Below are 17,367 nucleotides of genomic sequence, written 5' to 3'. Positions count from 1 at the left end.
ATGAATCAGACGTGCATTGGGTTTTGCATGAAGAGAGCAAGCAGCCACAGTTTTGAGGGAGAAACACCTAGCACTGGCTTTGGAATAAAATGCGTGGAGGTTATTTTGTTGAATATATGAGTGAAAACTATATGCATGCATTAGACAACTAATTTTGAATTGAATTCAAGTTAAAAACAATGTTTTAGGAGAAGACATGGGAGAGAAGGTGAAAGAAAGCATTATTGAAGCTCGAAATTTTGCACAATTTCCATCAGCATACGGGAAGGTACTCTATTGAGAGTTCATAGGGTAATTTTTGGCGTTAATTTATTCCACTTTCTTTGTCGCCTCTTTTTCAGCTATTTTCTCATTTATCTTGAGAAACTTGAGGCTTCTCATTGTTCATGAGATTGTGATTACTTGGGTTCAGGGAATAATAATTTTTGTGCGCCTTTTGTTTGTACATTTTTGTGGCTTCCTATGGTGGCCAGATCCTCTCCTTTCCCATGAATTATAATTATTTTAACCGAGTCGTGTATATCTTTCCTTCTTTTATAGTGCTTGATCTCTTTTAGTATAACTTCATGCATGCCTTGCGTTCCATCCTGGCAGACATTTTTACATAAGCTATTCTTCTAACAAATAGTATCAGCATGTAATAAAATATACGATGAGCATGAATTTTGTACTTTGTAGAATCAAATTTTATGGAGTTTCAATAGGGATTTGTGAATAAAATATATCTAAATATCTTTGTAATAAAATATATCTGAATATCTCTTTATCGGTCTCCTATTCTCTCCAACCTACATAGCATTAACTAAGCCTATACTCATACCTCTCTCCATTAAAATATTACCATGCCCAAGGCTCTAGCCCCCTCGCCTCTTCTAGCTAAACTCTACTCCTAACGCATAATTACATTCTACATGGAAGATGAAATTTGATATTAACGGGATTTCCTAGACACTACTCCCTTCTGCCTCCCATTCCAATTGGAATTCCTGAATTTTTTTCTCCGTTGATAAAGTATTCTAATCTACTTTAATGAGCACAAAGAGATGTGCAGCTGGTACTGAAATTTAAAGACAATGTTGTTCAGAGTAGTTGTTAACAAAAATAACTGTTAGGTAGTTGGCAGAGATCATATAAAAGAAAATAAATAAATAAATAAAACTTGGCAACGTACCTGCCGTAACTTGAAAAAATCAGCAAGGAAAGCATCCTCCCAATGCTTTAAAGGCAAAAGATTCAATGGGCACTCTGCAATATCTGGAATACTAGGCATATAAGGAGTTTGTTCGTCACTAACTTTGATCAAATTAAACCGAGCCACCTTTACTTTTGGAATTTGTGCAGCCTCCCACCTTCATTATTGAATAAAAAACAATGGAAAACATAATCAATTTATGAAAAAAACAGTCCCTAAAATGCAAACGAGGCCATTAGTATGCACTATTCACAAGAAAATTTCTTAATACTATAATAACAACAGCATAAAGCCTTAATCCCAATAGATGTGATCGGCTACATCAATCTTTTTTATTTTTTTTTCTATTGTGATCAACTAAGAGTCAAATTCTCATTCAAATCTAATAAACAAAGATCATTCCTAATACTTTCTAATCAAGAAAATTTCCTAATACTACTGAAATAAAATTTATCTGAAGGGAAAAAAATTACTTAAATATAAGAATTATTAACCCCTTTCTTTTCTAGCACTCTATAGCACTTCTCTTGAAACTTAATCATATGCTTTCTCTAACTCAATAAATATCAAATGTAGATCCTCCTTATTTTCTCTGTACTTCTCCACAAACCCCTCAATAAATGTATAGCTTCCATAGTAGACCTACCCGGCATGAATCCAAATTGATTTTGAGAAACATTAGTATCATGCCGCAACTTATGCTCCATAACTCTCTTCCATAGTTTTAAAGTATGACACATTAACTTAACTCTATAATTTGCACAATCTTGTGCATCGCCTTTATTCTTAAACATAGGAATTAACATACTCATTTTCTACTCATCTGGCATCTCTTTAGTCTTCAAAATAATATTAAAAAGTTTAGTAAGCCAAGAAATTCCTTCATCTCCTAAAAATCTTCACACTTCTATTGGAATATTAGCAGGTTCAATAGCTTTTCCATGCTTTATTTTCTTTAAAGCATCTCTAACTTTAGTTTTATTATTACAACGATAAAAACAAAAATCTTTATTTTCATTTAGGGTGCTAATATCACTAAAGACAATCATATTCTCACAATCTTCATTGAAAAGTTTAGCAAAATATCTCATCCACCTTTGTTGAATATCCTATTTTAATAAAAGCACTTTTTGATTTTCATCCTTAATGCACTTCACTTGAGCTAAATTTTTACTGCTTATATCTCTTTGTTCGGCTAACTACTACATATTTTTTTCACTCTCCTTAGTATCTAATCTATTATATAAATCATTAAAAGCTAAAATTTTTTCTTTGCATATTGCTTTCTTAGATTTCTTACGGACCTCTTTATATATTTTCCAATTATCTAAATTTGTATATCTAAATCAATTTTTATAATTTATTTTTGATATTTTCTTGTACATTTTGATTGCACCACAAACTATTTTTACTATTAGAAGCTTTTCCCTTATTAAGGATTATATTAAAGCAATTATGCATGATTGTATAATTATTTGGTTCTTTATTAAGACATCTTTTATAGATCTATAAATAACATATAGTTTCTATAAAAAAATCAAGATATTTCCCTCTCCAATTCTCTAAATTTAATTGGGCAACAGAGCTAGATTCCCACCATCAACCTTCAATGCTAGAATTCTGAGAAATATTGATCCTGCCATAGGCCTTCATTGCCAGAATCACTGGGATATATGAATCGAATGAAGCAAAGTGGAGAAAGCAGCCTTCATTTCCATTGGAGATCGAACGAAAGTCAAGCAATCCAAATTGCTTTTGCCCTCTATTTCGTTCTTGCAGCCAGAAGAAGCGTTACATGCGTCTGCATGGGACGAGAAATCATGCTTCTAGACAACGGCCAGGACCTCCTAGGAAAGGCGTCATCATGCTCGGTCTTCATTCTTGCATGTGACGTTTAGAGTGGACCAAGAAGAAGCGAGAGAAATCAAGCGCAGGACCTCTTCCTGCGTGCATCTAGATAGAGGGCAGGACCTCGTTGAAATGGTGAGATCAAGCTCAATCTTCATCCCTGCGTGTGATCGAGAGAGGAGTGGTGTTCCTCTTGGTCATCTGCTTCGTGCGTCTCTGTTAGGTCGGTCCAGGAGAGGCCAGCTGAATCGGTCCAACCTGGACCGGTTCATTTCTACAGCTGGCAGCCCAAACCTAAAGAGCGGAACCAAGGGGGAGGGGCGGATGCCCTAGTGGGCCCAAGCAATTAATTAAAATGGGTGTTTAGGAGGAAAATTTGAATTATGGGGTTTTTAGGGATTTTGTATTTCTCCATTAGCTTTAATAAGTTGCTAATGCTAGAATTAGATTTTCACCTTGAATTTGAAATCTGATTTGAGTCTAGGGTTGGTGCTTTTGGGCTCTAAGTTTTGCTAGAGATTTGGAGAGTTGTTTCTTCCTCTTGAATTGAAGAAACTTGTATCTTGTATTGTTTTTCTTTTTCGTTGATTGAATAGAATAAGTTTTCCTTGTATTTCTCTCCAATATCATGAAATTCCTACATCGTTTTTGCTGTTTTCTCCAAAAACAGCATTCTTCTCGCTATACTAATCGGTTATTGCTAGATTTACTTGCGAACTCAAGTATTTCCTATTAGTCTCTTCTTGGAAGCCAAGCGGAGAGGGGCGAGCAGGAACCCTTATACATGCAAAGGAGACCGAGCCTTTGTGAATGTGTTCTTGCCTATGCGGAAGGAAAATCAAGCACCGATAGGAGTCGTTCAGGAGTTTTTTTGCATGCGTGCCTGGGAAGAGCCAAACTCTTGGATCGGTGGTCTTGTCTGCGCCTGGAAGGGACCGAGAGCTTGGAGCCCTTATTTGCATACTTGCGGCCTCTCTCGTGCACATCTGTGCAAATGTCTCTTGATTATGTAATGCTATAGGATGGGTTCAAAGTCATCGAGAATAAGCTAGCGTCTCCTCCATCCGATTTATAACAACTTTAGTTACTTCTTGATAAAGTTGAAAATCTATTATTAAGAATAGAGCAATCTCCATCTACTTCAATGTTGATTGCTGTTTAGCCTGCTATGAAGGCAATTGGTTGCCAAGGATCTTTAGGGGCACTCGGATATGGATGTGAAGGTTTCCATTACATCTTGTCTTAGTGAAATAATAAGAATAATAGTACCAGATGCTCCATATGATGGTATAATGAAGATATAATGAAGGAGATATGTGGCATTATTGTTGGAGCTTTCAAGAATTTGGATGAGATGTCATACCATTCATTTTCGAAGAGAGTTTCAATACTTGAAACTATTGCAAAGGTCTGATTCTATGTTTCGATATTAGATCTTGATTGTGATGACTTGATATTGAAAATGTTTCAGCATTTACTGAAGACAATGAAATAAAAGCATTCTTATATTGTCTTCTCCTCAATGGAGACTATCATGACACTTGTTTTGGAGGAGACTAAAAGTATTTCTGCACAGCATCTTTCATGCCTACTGAATCATGTGAAAGATGTTGAAAACAATATCCTACATACAACCAAGAAGTTAGCTGAGAAAGTGCTGGTTATCAGTTTCTTGAAGCTAAAGCCTCATTTGGCTAAATTATTTAATGGCAATGGTGCTCTGTTAAGTGATTACAACAAAATTATTGTTGTTATATTTAGGGGAAACCTGACACTTCAATACAAAATGAAATGAACGCTTCTGGTGAAAATAGGAAGCTGGCCACAAATTATCTGAACAGTTCCTTTCTGACATCTCACCTCAAGGATCTAGACAACAAAAGGTGACATTATTCATCCTGAAAAATCTATTGTTGCTGCAGATGGATCTTACAAACTCATGACAAATAATGGATCTTTTCATATTGGGAATGGTGATTCCATGGCTGCAAAGCAAAATGCTGAATTTCGACGCAGTGGAAAATCTAGAGGTAATACTGAATATAGTTTGGATTCAAGTACAACAAAGCCTATTAGGTCAGATCTAAGTTCTCACAAAAGAGGAAGAAATTTTTCATTGCAATTGTCAATTAGTAATGATCATTATGGAGTTGGTAATAAGAAAAAAGCTCGGAGTAATTCTGACAAAAAGCTTCCAATTAATGGAGGTATAAATGGATCTCAAAGAAAAGTTAGAGTGAATTTCTTGGAAACAAACAAATTGTGGGCACTAAGAAGCGGAAAGGAGTTAAGCATCTGAAGCTAAAGACAAGAAATTGAAATTAAAGGAAGTTCTCCACTCTCAAAAGTCTACGGTGAAAGATTGGGTTAAAGATCATAACTATGTTAAATATGCCAGTAAAAAATAATCATGATGGAAGCATACTCAAGACGAACAAGAGGCTTCTAGACCGCGGAAGCATAGTAAAGGCTTAGATGACATAATTGTCGGTTCAAAGATAAAAATTTGGTGGCCAGATGATCAGATTTTTTATGATGTCATTGTTGATTCTTTTGATCAAAGTACAAAAATGCATAAAGTTTTGTATGATGGTGATGTAGAGATGTTGCTCCTAAAGAAAGAGCAATGGGAGTTTATCGAAGGTGAAACCACGATGCATGGGGTGCAAGAAAATGATGAAACAAGAGGAGTTGATAACTCTACCGTTTTGGGACTAATTACCATGCCGGGAATGATAGATCAAAATTCCCCGACTTGGGAGAGTGTTAAATCATAGTCGTCCCTTGGCCCTTGATCCCACGGCCAGCATGGGGATCCATGGGAGGCTCAACTGGATCATGCAGTTAAATCTCAGTCGTCCCTTAACCCTTGATCCCACAGCTAGCATGGGGATCCTGGGAGGCTCACCTAGATCACGTTGATCTCCTTCTATATTTGGGTGGCTAATTTAAGAAAGACTATATTAAGGTAATTATGCATGGTTATACAGTTATTTGTTTCATTATTAAGAGAACTTGTATAGATCTATAAATAAGTGATAGTTTTGTATGATAAGATCAAGCTTTTTCCCCCTCCAATTATCTGAATATAACAGATAGTAACAATTGCTTTGAGAAAAAATCACTGTTTTACAAGCTATTTAAAAAATTCTGTTAGACCTGTCCTCCATGGACCGGTCTAGCCGGCCCAATCCAGCGGGCCGGTTCGCGTCTACCGAAGGAGGCGGGCGGAGAAAGGAGCGAAAGTCGCAGGGAGGCTAGAGGTGGGGCCCATTTGAATTTCAAATGGTTTCTTGGAGCCAAAACGAAGGGAAGTGAGGGCAATTAGGTCCTTTTGTGTCTATTTTGAATTGTATGCATTAAGTAGGGAGTAATGGGGTGGTTTAGGGTTATGTGATTGTTTTGAAGTTTTCTCTTGTTCTTCTTGTTGATTTGGGCTCTAGATCGTATTCTAGAGACTTGGGAGAGTGCGATCCTCCTCTCGAATAGAGGATCCTTGTATCTTTGCTATTTTCCTTTCATCTTCTAGTAAAATACAAGTTCTTACTTCGTGTTTCTATCATTTTTCTCGTGTTTTTCCCACAGTTTGGCTGATTTCCTGCTGTGGACAGCAGTTTTGCTGTGAGATCTTTGGCTAAAGTGATTAGGAAATACTTGGAATCAAGTATTTCCTATCAAATTCCAACTAGAAAGATGTTATGATCAATTAAGAAGTACAAACAAAGGTTTGTCAGGGAACTTCATAAAGAGAGAGTGCAACATATCTTATGCAAACATCTATGGTTCTTCTGTCATTAATACAAGCTGAATGCTGTTATATTTTTTAGTTTCATGTCCATGAAGAAGTCATTAACAAGCGGCACTTCATCTTTTTGCATGCAAATTGAATTTAACAAAACAAATAGGTCAAAAAAGACATTTTTATCACATCACATTATACTAGGAAAACATTATTAAAACTCATTATTAATAAGAAGGATGTTTAACAAATTAAATAACTCACTCGATAAGAATCCTGACACCATCGCATCATTATGAAGAACCAGTAAACTTCATGTGCAATGAAGGCTTGTTCGTTCCTTTATGAGGAAAAAAGATCATGATTTCTTTTAGGAGGCAGATTAAGGAGTGGATAATCACTACAGAGATTTTACCCTCGTAAGAAGCATTTTAGTCATGGTTCATGGCGACCCATGGGCCACTACGCAAACTCCTTTGCTCAATTACCCCTAATTATCAAAGAGAACTCTCGGTTAAAGATATTGCAAGGTTAGTTACAGCTTAGTATGAAAGACAACTCTCAATTAAGGATATCATAAGGTCGAATTATAAACATAGAATAATAGACGGCATATTTCAATGGTATGTATAATTCTTATTCTTTTGATTAATATATATATATATATATATATATATTATATGTTTTGAAAAAAAATTAATTATTAAACAAACGTTGGGCCAAAAGACCCAATGTCCCATTTTCCAAACCTTGTAGTGATCACACTAAAGGTTGTTGAGGTTGACATGAATTAACCTATGTAAGGTTAATCTCCATGGAATTGGTAGCCATTTAAAAGATGACTTGCAAAGAAAAATAATACTTCATCGCTTTGCCACCGCACTAATAGAATGTCTATATGGACTCTCTCGAGATGAGAAATGGGATTTGTCAATATTTAAGTGTTTTATACTTCTTAAGTAAATTTAGATATGCATTCAAAAAAAAAAATTAGAATGAGTTAAAAGAATTAATATAAAATATACCTCTTAAAAAAATCTTTTTATTGGATGAGATTTAAATTGATATATTGGTAGAGAGAAAGAATCTTAATAACATTAATGAGGGCTATAGATTTGATGTGACTAATGAAAATGATAGGATCATATTAGAAAAGAGCATCTCATTACTTATGAGATTAGATATAGTAAAACTCAGATTAATTAATTTCTTATAAAAATAATAAATCATTTAAATTGCAAATATTATAAAGATTGTAAAGATTCTAAATATTAAAAATTTTATGTACCTAGCATCGCTTATTAGTATTAAACTTTAAGATAAATGAGTGAAAAATAAAAAATAAAGTAAAATATTATCCTAAGATTAGATAGGGAATATTTAAAGAAAGTTAATAAAAATATCTTTGAGAGTCTGATTCAAAATATTAAATTTTGGGTAGTTCATAGGGAAACTAAGATTGTGTCAAAAAAATTAGATAGTGACATTAAGAACTTTGCAAAATATGTGTTTGGAGAATCAAAAAGAATATCTCCTAATAATAAAAATAGTTTATGGTCAAATCAAAATGTACAAGAATAGATAAAAATAAAAAGCTTTGTTATATAAGTTAGTTTAGATATAAAACCTCAAAAAATTAGAAAAGATATAGAGAAACCATGGTTTAAAATTGCGCAATAAGAGGCGCGCCTCAAGGAGTGCCTCAGCGCAATTTCATACTTTTAAGCCACAAAGCCTACGCTATGAGCTGGCATTGAGGCACAAGCCTCATGTTCACTGAGGCGTGCCTTGAGGCGCGCCTCAAGGTTGACCTACCAAAAAAAACAAAAAAAAAAAAGATCGTGCATACCTGTCAGAAGCCATCCCTCGTACATCGAGACCACTCCAATCGTGCGAAGCACGATCTCACCCTCGCGTCTTTAAATGGCCGCGAGAACGAGGCCTTCGCTCTCCGATCTCTCGCTCCCGCTCTTTCCCTCTTCCTCTCGCGCACTTCTTTATTGTTGTTCGGCTTAGTGGCTTCGCATGAGGTGTAGAGACTGCAAGCGTCGCTACTTCAGCTCCTTCCATAGCCGCTCGACTTCGCTCCTTCGACTAACGTTCCCTTCCTGTCGGTGCGGAAGTTCCGACATTTTTGATGGGACGAAATGATAGGAGCTCAGTGCTGTGAGGGTAACCTTCGACATTTGGTGCACTTCTTCAAATCCTTCGACGTTGTTGGACTTCGCTCCTCCATCGACTTTCCCTTCCAGTCGGATTGGAAGCAATGGGAGCCAACTCCTCGGCTCGTTCCTTGCCGTCCGACTTTGTCCCTTCGACGTCTTCACCTTCTTGTCGAATAGGAAGTTACAAATTATTGATCGGAAGCAACAAGGGAGTTCGTTGTTGTGAAGGTTACTTTCTCCCTTTGGTGTGCTTCTTTGGCCTAATCCCTAAATCTACCGAACCAAAGGATTTTTTTTATTTATTATTATTATTATTATATTTTGATTATAATTATTAATTACAATTAAATAAACTTTAATTATTATTTTAATTAATTATAATTAATTATAAGTAATTAATTAATAAAAAAAGAAGAAAAGAAAGCAATGTGCTCCTTCCTTTTGCTTCGGTCTTCGAGCCTCCACCACCGATCTCCAAGGTATAATTTCTATCTTAAATCCTATCCTCGATGCTTGCGACGAGCCGGCAAACCCCCTACGGGCTCACTTAGCGTAGCAGGGAGGGAAACCGGCACGGCGCTTGCGATGAGGTGGGTAATCCCCGGACCGCTCATGTAGCATGAGGGGAAAAAAATTAAGTACCCATACGTGGGGAAACCCTTGTGCTCTTTTCAACAAGCGCCTGAAGACCCTTAAACACTCATGTAGCGGGCGGGGATTGAATATTTTATGGTCGCGGTGTCATTAGAAACCTACCCGAAGCGCTCAAGTAGCGACGAGGGGAATGCTAGTTTCTCGGATTTTCTCCTAAATGGGGGAGACGCCGAGAGGCTGCCGGAATTTTGGGCGAACATACGAGCACTTTTGGACTAAAATGAACACAAACCAGTGGACTTGTGGACTTGAAGCTGAACATAACTCAAATGACTAATAATAAAGGCTTGAACTTAATGAAATTAAAATAAAAGCCTAAATTTGGACTTGAATGAGTTAAGTGGAATGACAATTTAACACAACAAATACTCAATCATATCAAAGCAAATACTGAATAAAGATCTAGATCTTTCTATGAATATCAATAATCAAACAAAGATTTGTAGATTTGAGCATGACTTGCTTATAATTGATTCAAGAATGAACACCAAATGCAAGCAAAGAATTCATGGTGGAACACTTTCAGACATAAGCAACATACAAATACGAAGGAGGAATTCTCTACAAGCACATTTGACATGCTTGTGTACAAGAAGATGTGTAACAAATGCGGTGACATTCCAATCATCATGCTTACATTAAAAATACGAAGCTTTCAAATGAACACAAACGTTTAACGCAAGCAAAAGAACTAGTGGCAGAATGTCTTCAAACATAGGTGACATGCAAATGAAGACTTAACTTCAAGAAAACACATCAGTCCTAGCGTATCAAGAAGTGATAATGCAAATGTGCCACAGATATGGTGGCTATCCTACAAACATGTGTAGGGAGACTACAACAACACTACTGCAATCGACATAAACATGTATACGAATATACTCAGCCTTGCAAACGATGAAATTGGAAGGGAAATGTAATTTGATTGCAAACAGATGTATAAAGTCCCTTAGTAATAGTGCAAGCTGCATACAAACGACGGAAATCGATGTGTAAAGTTCACACACGTCATGCAAGAGAATTTGAAAGTCTCTATGACTAACGTCAAATGTCTTGCAAATATATATAGTAGCTCCTACAAGTACTAGAAGATATATAGGTAAATGTGGTAACTCACCTATCAACATACACAGAGAAATTGTGAACAAATACATGCACCTACAAGCTGTGTAGTAGAAGGTCACGGAGGCTACATCACCCTCACAATCACATCAAGCTATGGATGAATGCATCTACATGCTTACAAACAACAATAGAGACTTTACAACAAATATTGAAAAATTGTATCAAAGGCATAAGGAAACCTGTTGTGCACTCAACATATCAACTACAGGAAAATATATCGATCCTTTCACAGCTGAAAGTGATAGACATGTAGCAAATACAAACTCCTACGAACTGCTGTTGAAGATTTATTATACGTCAAATATATCGCCTACAAGCAAAATGCAAGAGAAACACAACAAATACAAGCACCTAAAAGCTATGTTGTAGAAGATAATAGATGTTGCATCATCCTTGTAATCAACTCCTATACAATGTCAATCAAATATGTTAATCATTTGCAAGTAAAGATGAATCATATGCAGCAGATGAAGGCTCTTACAAGCAAAAGTAGGATATTAGTTAGTGCACTATGATCCACCTGTAGAAAGCAATAAGTAGTGCATGACAGTCTACCTGTACAAGACAGCGAACAACTCTATTCAAAAGCTGCTACGCCACGCCACCGAATCCACAACACTCATACAAGTGGACAGATGGCATGTTCAAACTCTCAAATGGAATGTTGTGCACGTTCAAATGACAGTTGCTTGCATAACTGGAATATCTAAAATGCCTCCGCACATGCTGCACCGTAATTTGTATACACACATAGGTACAAAAAGGGGGTATGCAATCACCAAACTCGCATGGCGCCGACGAGTGTGTTATTGGCACACACGTGACGCCTAGGGATGCTGTGCGGGTCAATAAATTTAAACCCGATCCTCCTAAGCAGCTAGATAAGAGTCAACAAGGTTTAGTAAATAATTATAAAATGCCCCCAAACACCAGTATGGGCCCTGACAAGCGTATTATAAAAACACACGTGACATCTAGGGATGCTGTGCGGGTCAATAAGTGAATTCAAGTTCGAACCCAATCCTTTTATATGGATTAATAGGAGTCGACAGGGTTCGAACAATCAAATAAATATACGGTTGTGACGATCAGTATATTTATTTTAATATATTCATATTAGGCCTTCAAGGCCTATAACAATGAGAATTTACTAATAAAAACATAAAGCCCAAAAACCTGATCCTCTGTCGATAACTCGATAGAGTTGACAAGGTTTATCTATAAAATGCAAATATTTCCAAATGAAAATGCCCTAAAACACCCACGTGAGCCTCGGTGGGCACACACGTGACGTTTAGGGATGCCGCGCGGATCAATAAGTGAATTCAAGTTCGAATCCGATCTTTCTATGCGGATCAATAAGAGTCGACAGGGTTCGAACTAGCAAACAAATCTATGATGATGGCGACCGATATATTTGTCTAAATGCATTGATATTAGGCCTTTAAGACCTATAACAATATGAATTCACTAATGAAGGCATAAAGCCTATGAAACCCGATCCTCTATCGGCAAGTTGATAGGGTCGATAGGGTCTAATTAATGAAAATTTTGAAATGACCCGGAACACCCCAATGATGGCCGTATTGAACGAAGATCTCAACCGGAGGAGTTAACTCCAAATATTTCAAATTCTACCCAAATAGCCATGAAAATCCAAAACTCCCAGAAAATTCCAAATCTAAATGTTTAAAATTGAAATTCATCCATTAACATTTAAAGCAAAAACCATCCACCCTCTGCAACAGTTTGCGGAGTGGACAAATTAAAATTTACTTCAATTCACATGAAGTTGATGCCTAGTCAAAAACATCACTATGATCTATTCTCAAACAATCTCCTGCCAGTAAGGACGTGGTACGTGTCCTCTAACCGGCTGTTTTGCCGCCAAATGGCACCGCAGGATAAACGGTTATGACCTGAGGCCCTCTGAACCGAGTGGTTTTGTGGCCAAATGGCACTACGAAATACCGTTATGGCCAGAGCCAATACGTTCCTTAGTGGCATCAAATCCTTGAGATATGAATCAATAGGATATAATCGATAGGGCACAAAGCCCTCTGTCAGCTAAGGTGGATTCAAAATTATCCCCTTTGGCAAATTTTAACGCTAGGTCTAGTAGGTCCCCTTGGACGAAGCAATCCATGGCTGCCGATAATCCTTTTGTCAGGTTGGGTCGACTACCTCCTCTGACGAAGTAAACCAGGGACCACGATCGCCCGGGATGCGGAACCATGGGATCTCGATCGGGTCCATCATCCATTCCCCCACCATCCGCTTTAAGTGCTAGATGGTGAAATTTCCTATTTTAAATATCAAACCATTCTACTATATGCCAGATAACACGTATGTCTACATATCTGATTGACGACTAGCCTGAATCGAAAGTTCTCTCTCATTATTGGGAGGGGTAATTAACTATAGGGGTTTGCGCCTATAAGAAACCATAACTCATATTTTAAAGTCCTCGCAAAATGAGGGCGAAATCTCTAGGTAGTGTCTTATCTTCAAACCCATCTTCCTTCCAAAATTTACCCCGGAACTTAATTCTGTTAAAACTCCCCTCGCCGAAGAAAAGCAGAAAGCAGGCGGAGGCCGGGGCCAAATTTTCGGAGCCCACACTTGCCTCAAGTTTTAGAGGCGTCTACCGCTTAAAATTTAAAAAAAAAAAACCCTAACCTAATAAGATTCGACAATTGGTTTGTCTGCTCGGTACCGCTTGGTATCACTCGGTATCGTTAGGTACATGTTTCGTACTACTCGGTACCATTCGATACAATAATGCTTGGTACCACTAGGTAAATGCTCGATACCGCTAGGTACATGCTCGGTACCGCTCGATACCGCTAGGTACATGCTCGGTACCGCTCGATATCTTTCTATACAAACGACTTACGAACTTTAAAAATAAGCAGAACTTTAAAATTACTCTTACAATAAAAAATTGTTCTAGGGGTGCTGCCCCCGAAAACCTCAACAAGGGCGCTGCTCGATGACCCTGCGATCTGACCGGGCAGGTCAAACCCCACCAGGGGGCAGCACCCCCTTGGACCCCTGGCTAGCCGGCATATTGTTGTATTCATTGCTATTTATTTTTGGAATTATATGTTAATGAAAAGAATACTATGATTTGGGAAAGATAAAATTTAAGTTGAACTGTATTTCATATTGTCTTATTATTGGGATATTTTGATTTCACTTCATAATTGTGTTTTTTTTATATTTTATATTTTTTCTCATTAGTATATAAAAAATTTATCATTTTATGTTTACGCAATCTTTTGATTTTGAGCACCTTGATGTTTACGCCTCGCCTCACGAACGAAAAACGCCTCAATACCCGATTACACAATTTTAAACATTGAGAGAGACCCATAAGGATTCTAAGAAAGCAATATGTGATGCAAATAAGTTAGATTTTAATGATTTATATAACTGATTAAAAACTAAGGAGAGCGAAAGATGTATGCAAAAATTAACCTGACAAAAAGATAGAAGTAAATATTTCGTTCAAGTGAAGTGCATTAGAATGAAGATCAAAACTACTTTTCTTAAAAGAGAATATTCAATATAGATGGATGAGATTTTTTGATAATTTTTAATAAAAGTTATGAGAATACGATTGACTTTAATGACCTTAAACCCAAAAAAAAAAAGATTTATATTTTTTATTCTCATATTACTAAAATCGATATTGGAGAGTTTTTATAAAAAAAATGAAGAATCAAGAAACAATTAGATCGAAGTATATTGCAATACAAGTGTGAAAATGCTTAGGAAATCAAAAAATTTCTTAACTTATTAAACTTTTTAATATTATTTTAAAAACTAAAAAGATGTCAATTAAGTGGAGAAATATGTTAGTTTCTATGTTTATGAATTAAGGTGGTGGAGACGAGTGTGTGAATTATATAGGAACTAAGTTAATGTGTCATATATTAAAATTATTGGATAGATTAATTGAGAATAAGTTATGATGTGATAATAATGTTTCTTAAATCAATTTGGATTCAAGAGAAGTACTCCACCGAGTTCCATAAAAGAAAAAAGTTAATAATGATTATATTCGACCCATTAAGGATATATATATACAAGAGTTTATAATACTTGTGTTGAAACACAATGTTTGACCAAGTATTTTCCCATTTCAATTGGAATGCATCAAGGTCAACTTTAAGCTCTAATCTTTTTTTTCTTAGTCATGGATGTTCTTGCCAGACATTTCTAAGGGATGTACCTTGGTGTATGTTTTTTGCTGATGATATTCTTCATATTGGTAAGACTAGAGAAGTTGTTGATGAAAAACTCGAATTATAGAGGTCAACTTGAGAGTAAAGGGTTTTTGTTTGAATGGGTCTAAAACCGAATACATGGAGTGTAATTTTAGTAGTAAAAAATCTAACGGTGGGATTGTGACATTGGGTGATCAAGTTATTAAAAAGAGTGCACGTTTTAGATATCGCATGTCCATTGTTCAAAATAATGATGAAATAGATGGGATATTACTAATAGAATTCAAATTTGTTTCTTGAAGTGAAGGAATGCATCAAGCTTCAAACTTAAGAAAAAATTTTTTAAGATGGTGATGAGTCTAATAATGTTTTATGATGCACAATGTTAGCATTAAAAGAGAAGTATAAAATTAAGTGTTGCAAAGATGAGGATGATTAGGTAGATGTGTGTCTTTATGTTTAAAGATAGAATGCAAAATGAGTATATACATGAAAAGGTTGAATAAGCTCCAGTGGTAGATAAGATTAGAAAGAGTTGCCTTAGATGATTTGGTCATATAAAATGTTGGCCTTTCGATGACCATGTAAGAGTAGATGAGTTAGATCCAATCTATATTAAGAAAATTAGATCTAAACCTAAAAACACTTGGCTAGAGAGAATTATAATTGACATTTTTTATTAGATTTAATTGATAATTTGACACTTAGTATGACAATGGAGAAAAAGGATTCGTGTACCCGACCCCACGTAGTGGGATAAAAACTTCTTGTTGTTGTATTGATGAGATTTTACTGGAGATTCCTATTATTATCAAAGGAAGGTCATTGCACTATTTGTCATGTAGATCCTACAACTCAAAACATAATTCAAAGCAATTGTCAAGGCCTACAAATCAACACGTAATTTAAAGCAAGGATGTTTATACAAATCGAAAGTACTTAGTATCATCCAACTAGTGACAAGTGATCATCCAGTTATTTAGATCAGCTAGAACAACCCATTGTTTAAAATTGTGCAATATGAGGCTCGCCTTGAGGCACGTCTCGCCTCGCTGTCGTGAGACTTACGCCTCACCCTATTTATATATATTTTTATCAAACCATACATAAATCCTAAAGTAAAGCTATGCACAAATCACACCATCATGCACAACAAAGTCACAGCAACTTTCTCTCGACTGCCTCAACCTCTCTAGTCCACCGCCTTCGCCACAACCACCATTGTCATAGCCGCCATCCATGTCCTATATTTTTAATAACTAGCGTATCTCGTATATGTGTCGTGTCGCCTTGTCCGTGCCAGTGCATCATAGGGGTCCATCTAAGGCAATTTTAGCTAATTGTCAAGGCTATTATAGAATTATTGTGAGAAAAAATAACTTTACTGAAACCTATTATGGGTATTATAATTAAAAAAAAATAGGAATAGTTCTCTTATAGCTACCAAATTCTATGAGACCTAACTATAAAAATAATTTTCAACCATAAAAAATTCAAAGAAAAAGAAGTCAAATAGAAATACGAAAACAATTTTAAAAATAAAATAGCAAAAAAAATTGCCCCAGACAAACACTTTAAAAAAACTTACAAAGAGGGGATAGAATGATAAGAAGACCAATTGGATACAGGAAGAAAGTTGTTCTATCTAAAAATGGAAGTACATCATATCCTATGAAGTTAAGATAGTTGTGGTAACAAATAGCCACCATGAAAAGAAGATTTTATAGTAGAACTGGGAAAAAACCATTGCCCATTACTAGAGGAGAAATGGAATAATGAATCAAATAGAGCAAAATGAAAAGAGCAAAAAAAAAACTTTGTTATAAAAATTAATTTAGACACAAATGCTCAGAAAATTATAGGGCTTGTAAGGATTCTAAGAAAGTAACATATGATGCAAAGAATCTAACTTTCACTAATTTATATAAGAGATTAAATACTAAGAAAGGCAAAATAGACTGGCGAGAAGAGCAAAGGAGATTAATTCCACTTTTAATTACTTACCATAGAAAACTAAAATTGGGAGGGAATTAGAAAAGTTTATTTAGGGAAATAGGATTGATTTAAATTCAGATTTGGGATTGAATTAGGAAAGGTTTATTTAGGGAAATAGGGTTGATTTGAATTCAAACTTGGGAGGGAATTACGAAAGGTTTATTTAAAAAAAGAGGGCTGATTTGAATTCAGATATGATAGGAAATTATAAAGGTTTATATTAGAGTTAATTGTGTTGTTTTATTTTCATTATGTGAATTGTGTTTTATTGTAATTTTCTTTGGAGATATTCCTAACGGTGCCTAGGATTTGTGGAGATTCGATTTATCTCTCGAATAATAGATCAACTTGTATGTTGATTTTTTATGCTAATATAAAAATATTTCTCATGTATGCTAATATTAACTCTTCGTTATT

The 17,367-nt window shown here is 35.8% G+C and overlaps 1 protein-coding gene across 1 annotated transcript in view; it reads right to left on the bottom strand.

Moving 5' to 3' along the window:
• The window catches only part of LOC110109575 (gem-associated protein 2), a 44,209-nt gene that overhangs the window by 13,716 nt on the left and 13,126 nt on the right, over window positions 1-17,367 (bottom strand). Inside the window, exon 3 of the mRNA XM_020840719.2 lies at window positions 1,172-1,349. Within this exon, the coding sequence (XP_020696378.1) occupies window positions 1,172-1,349 (178 nt within the window). The remainder of the gene's footprint in view (window positions 1-1,171; window positions 1,350-17,367) is intronic.

The sequence above is a fragment of the Dendrobium catenatum genome, unplaced genomic scaffold (assembly GCF_001605985.2).
Source record: "Dendrobium catenatum unplaced genomic scaffold, ASM160598v2 fragScaff_scaffold_1548, whole genome shotgun sequence".
Classification (NCBI taxonomy): Eukaryota; Viridiplantae; Streptophyta; class Magnoliopsida; order Asparagales; family Orchidaceae; genus Dendrobium; species Dendrobium catenatum.
Note: the sequence above shows the minus strand (reverse complement) of the source record. Positions and strands in the feature narration are given on the sequence as shown.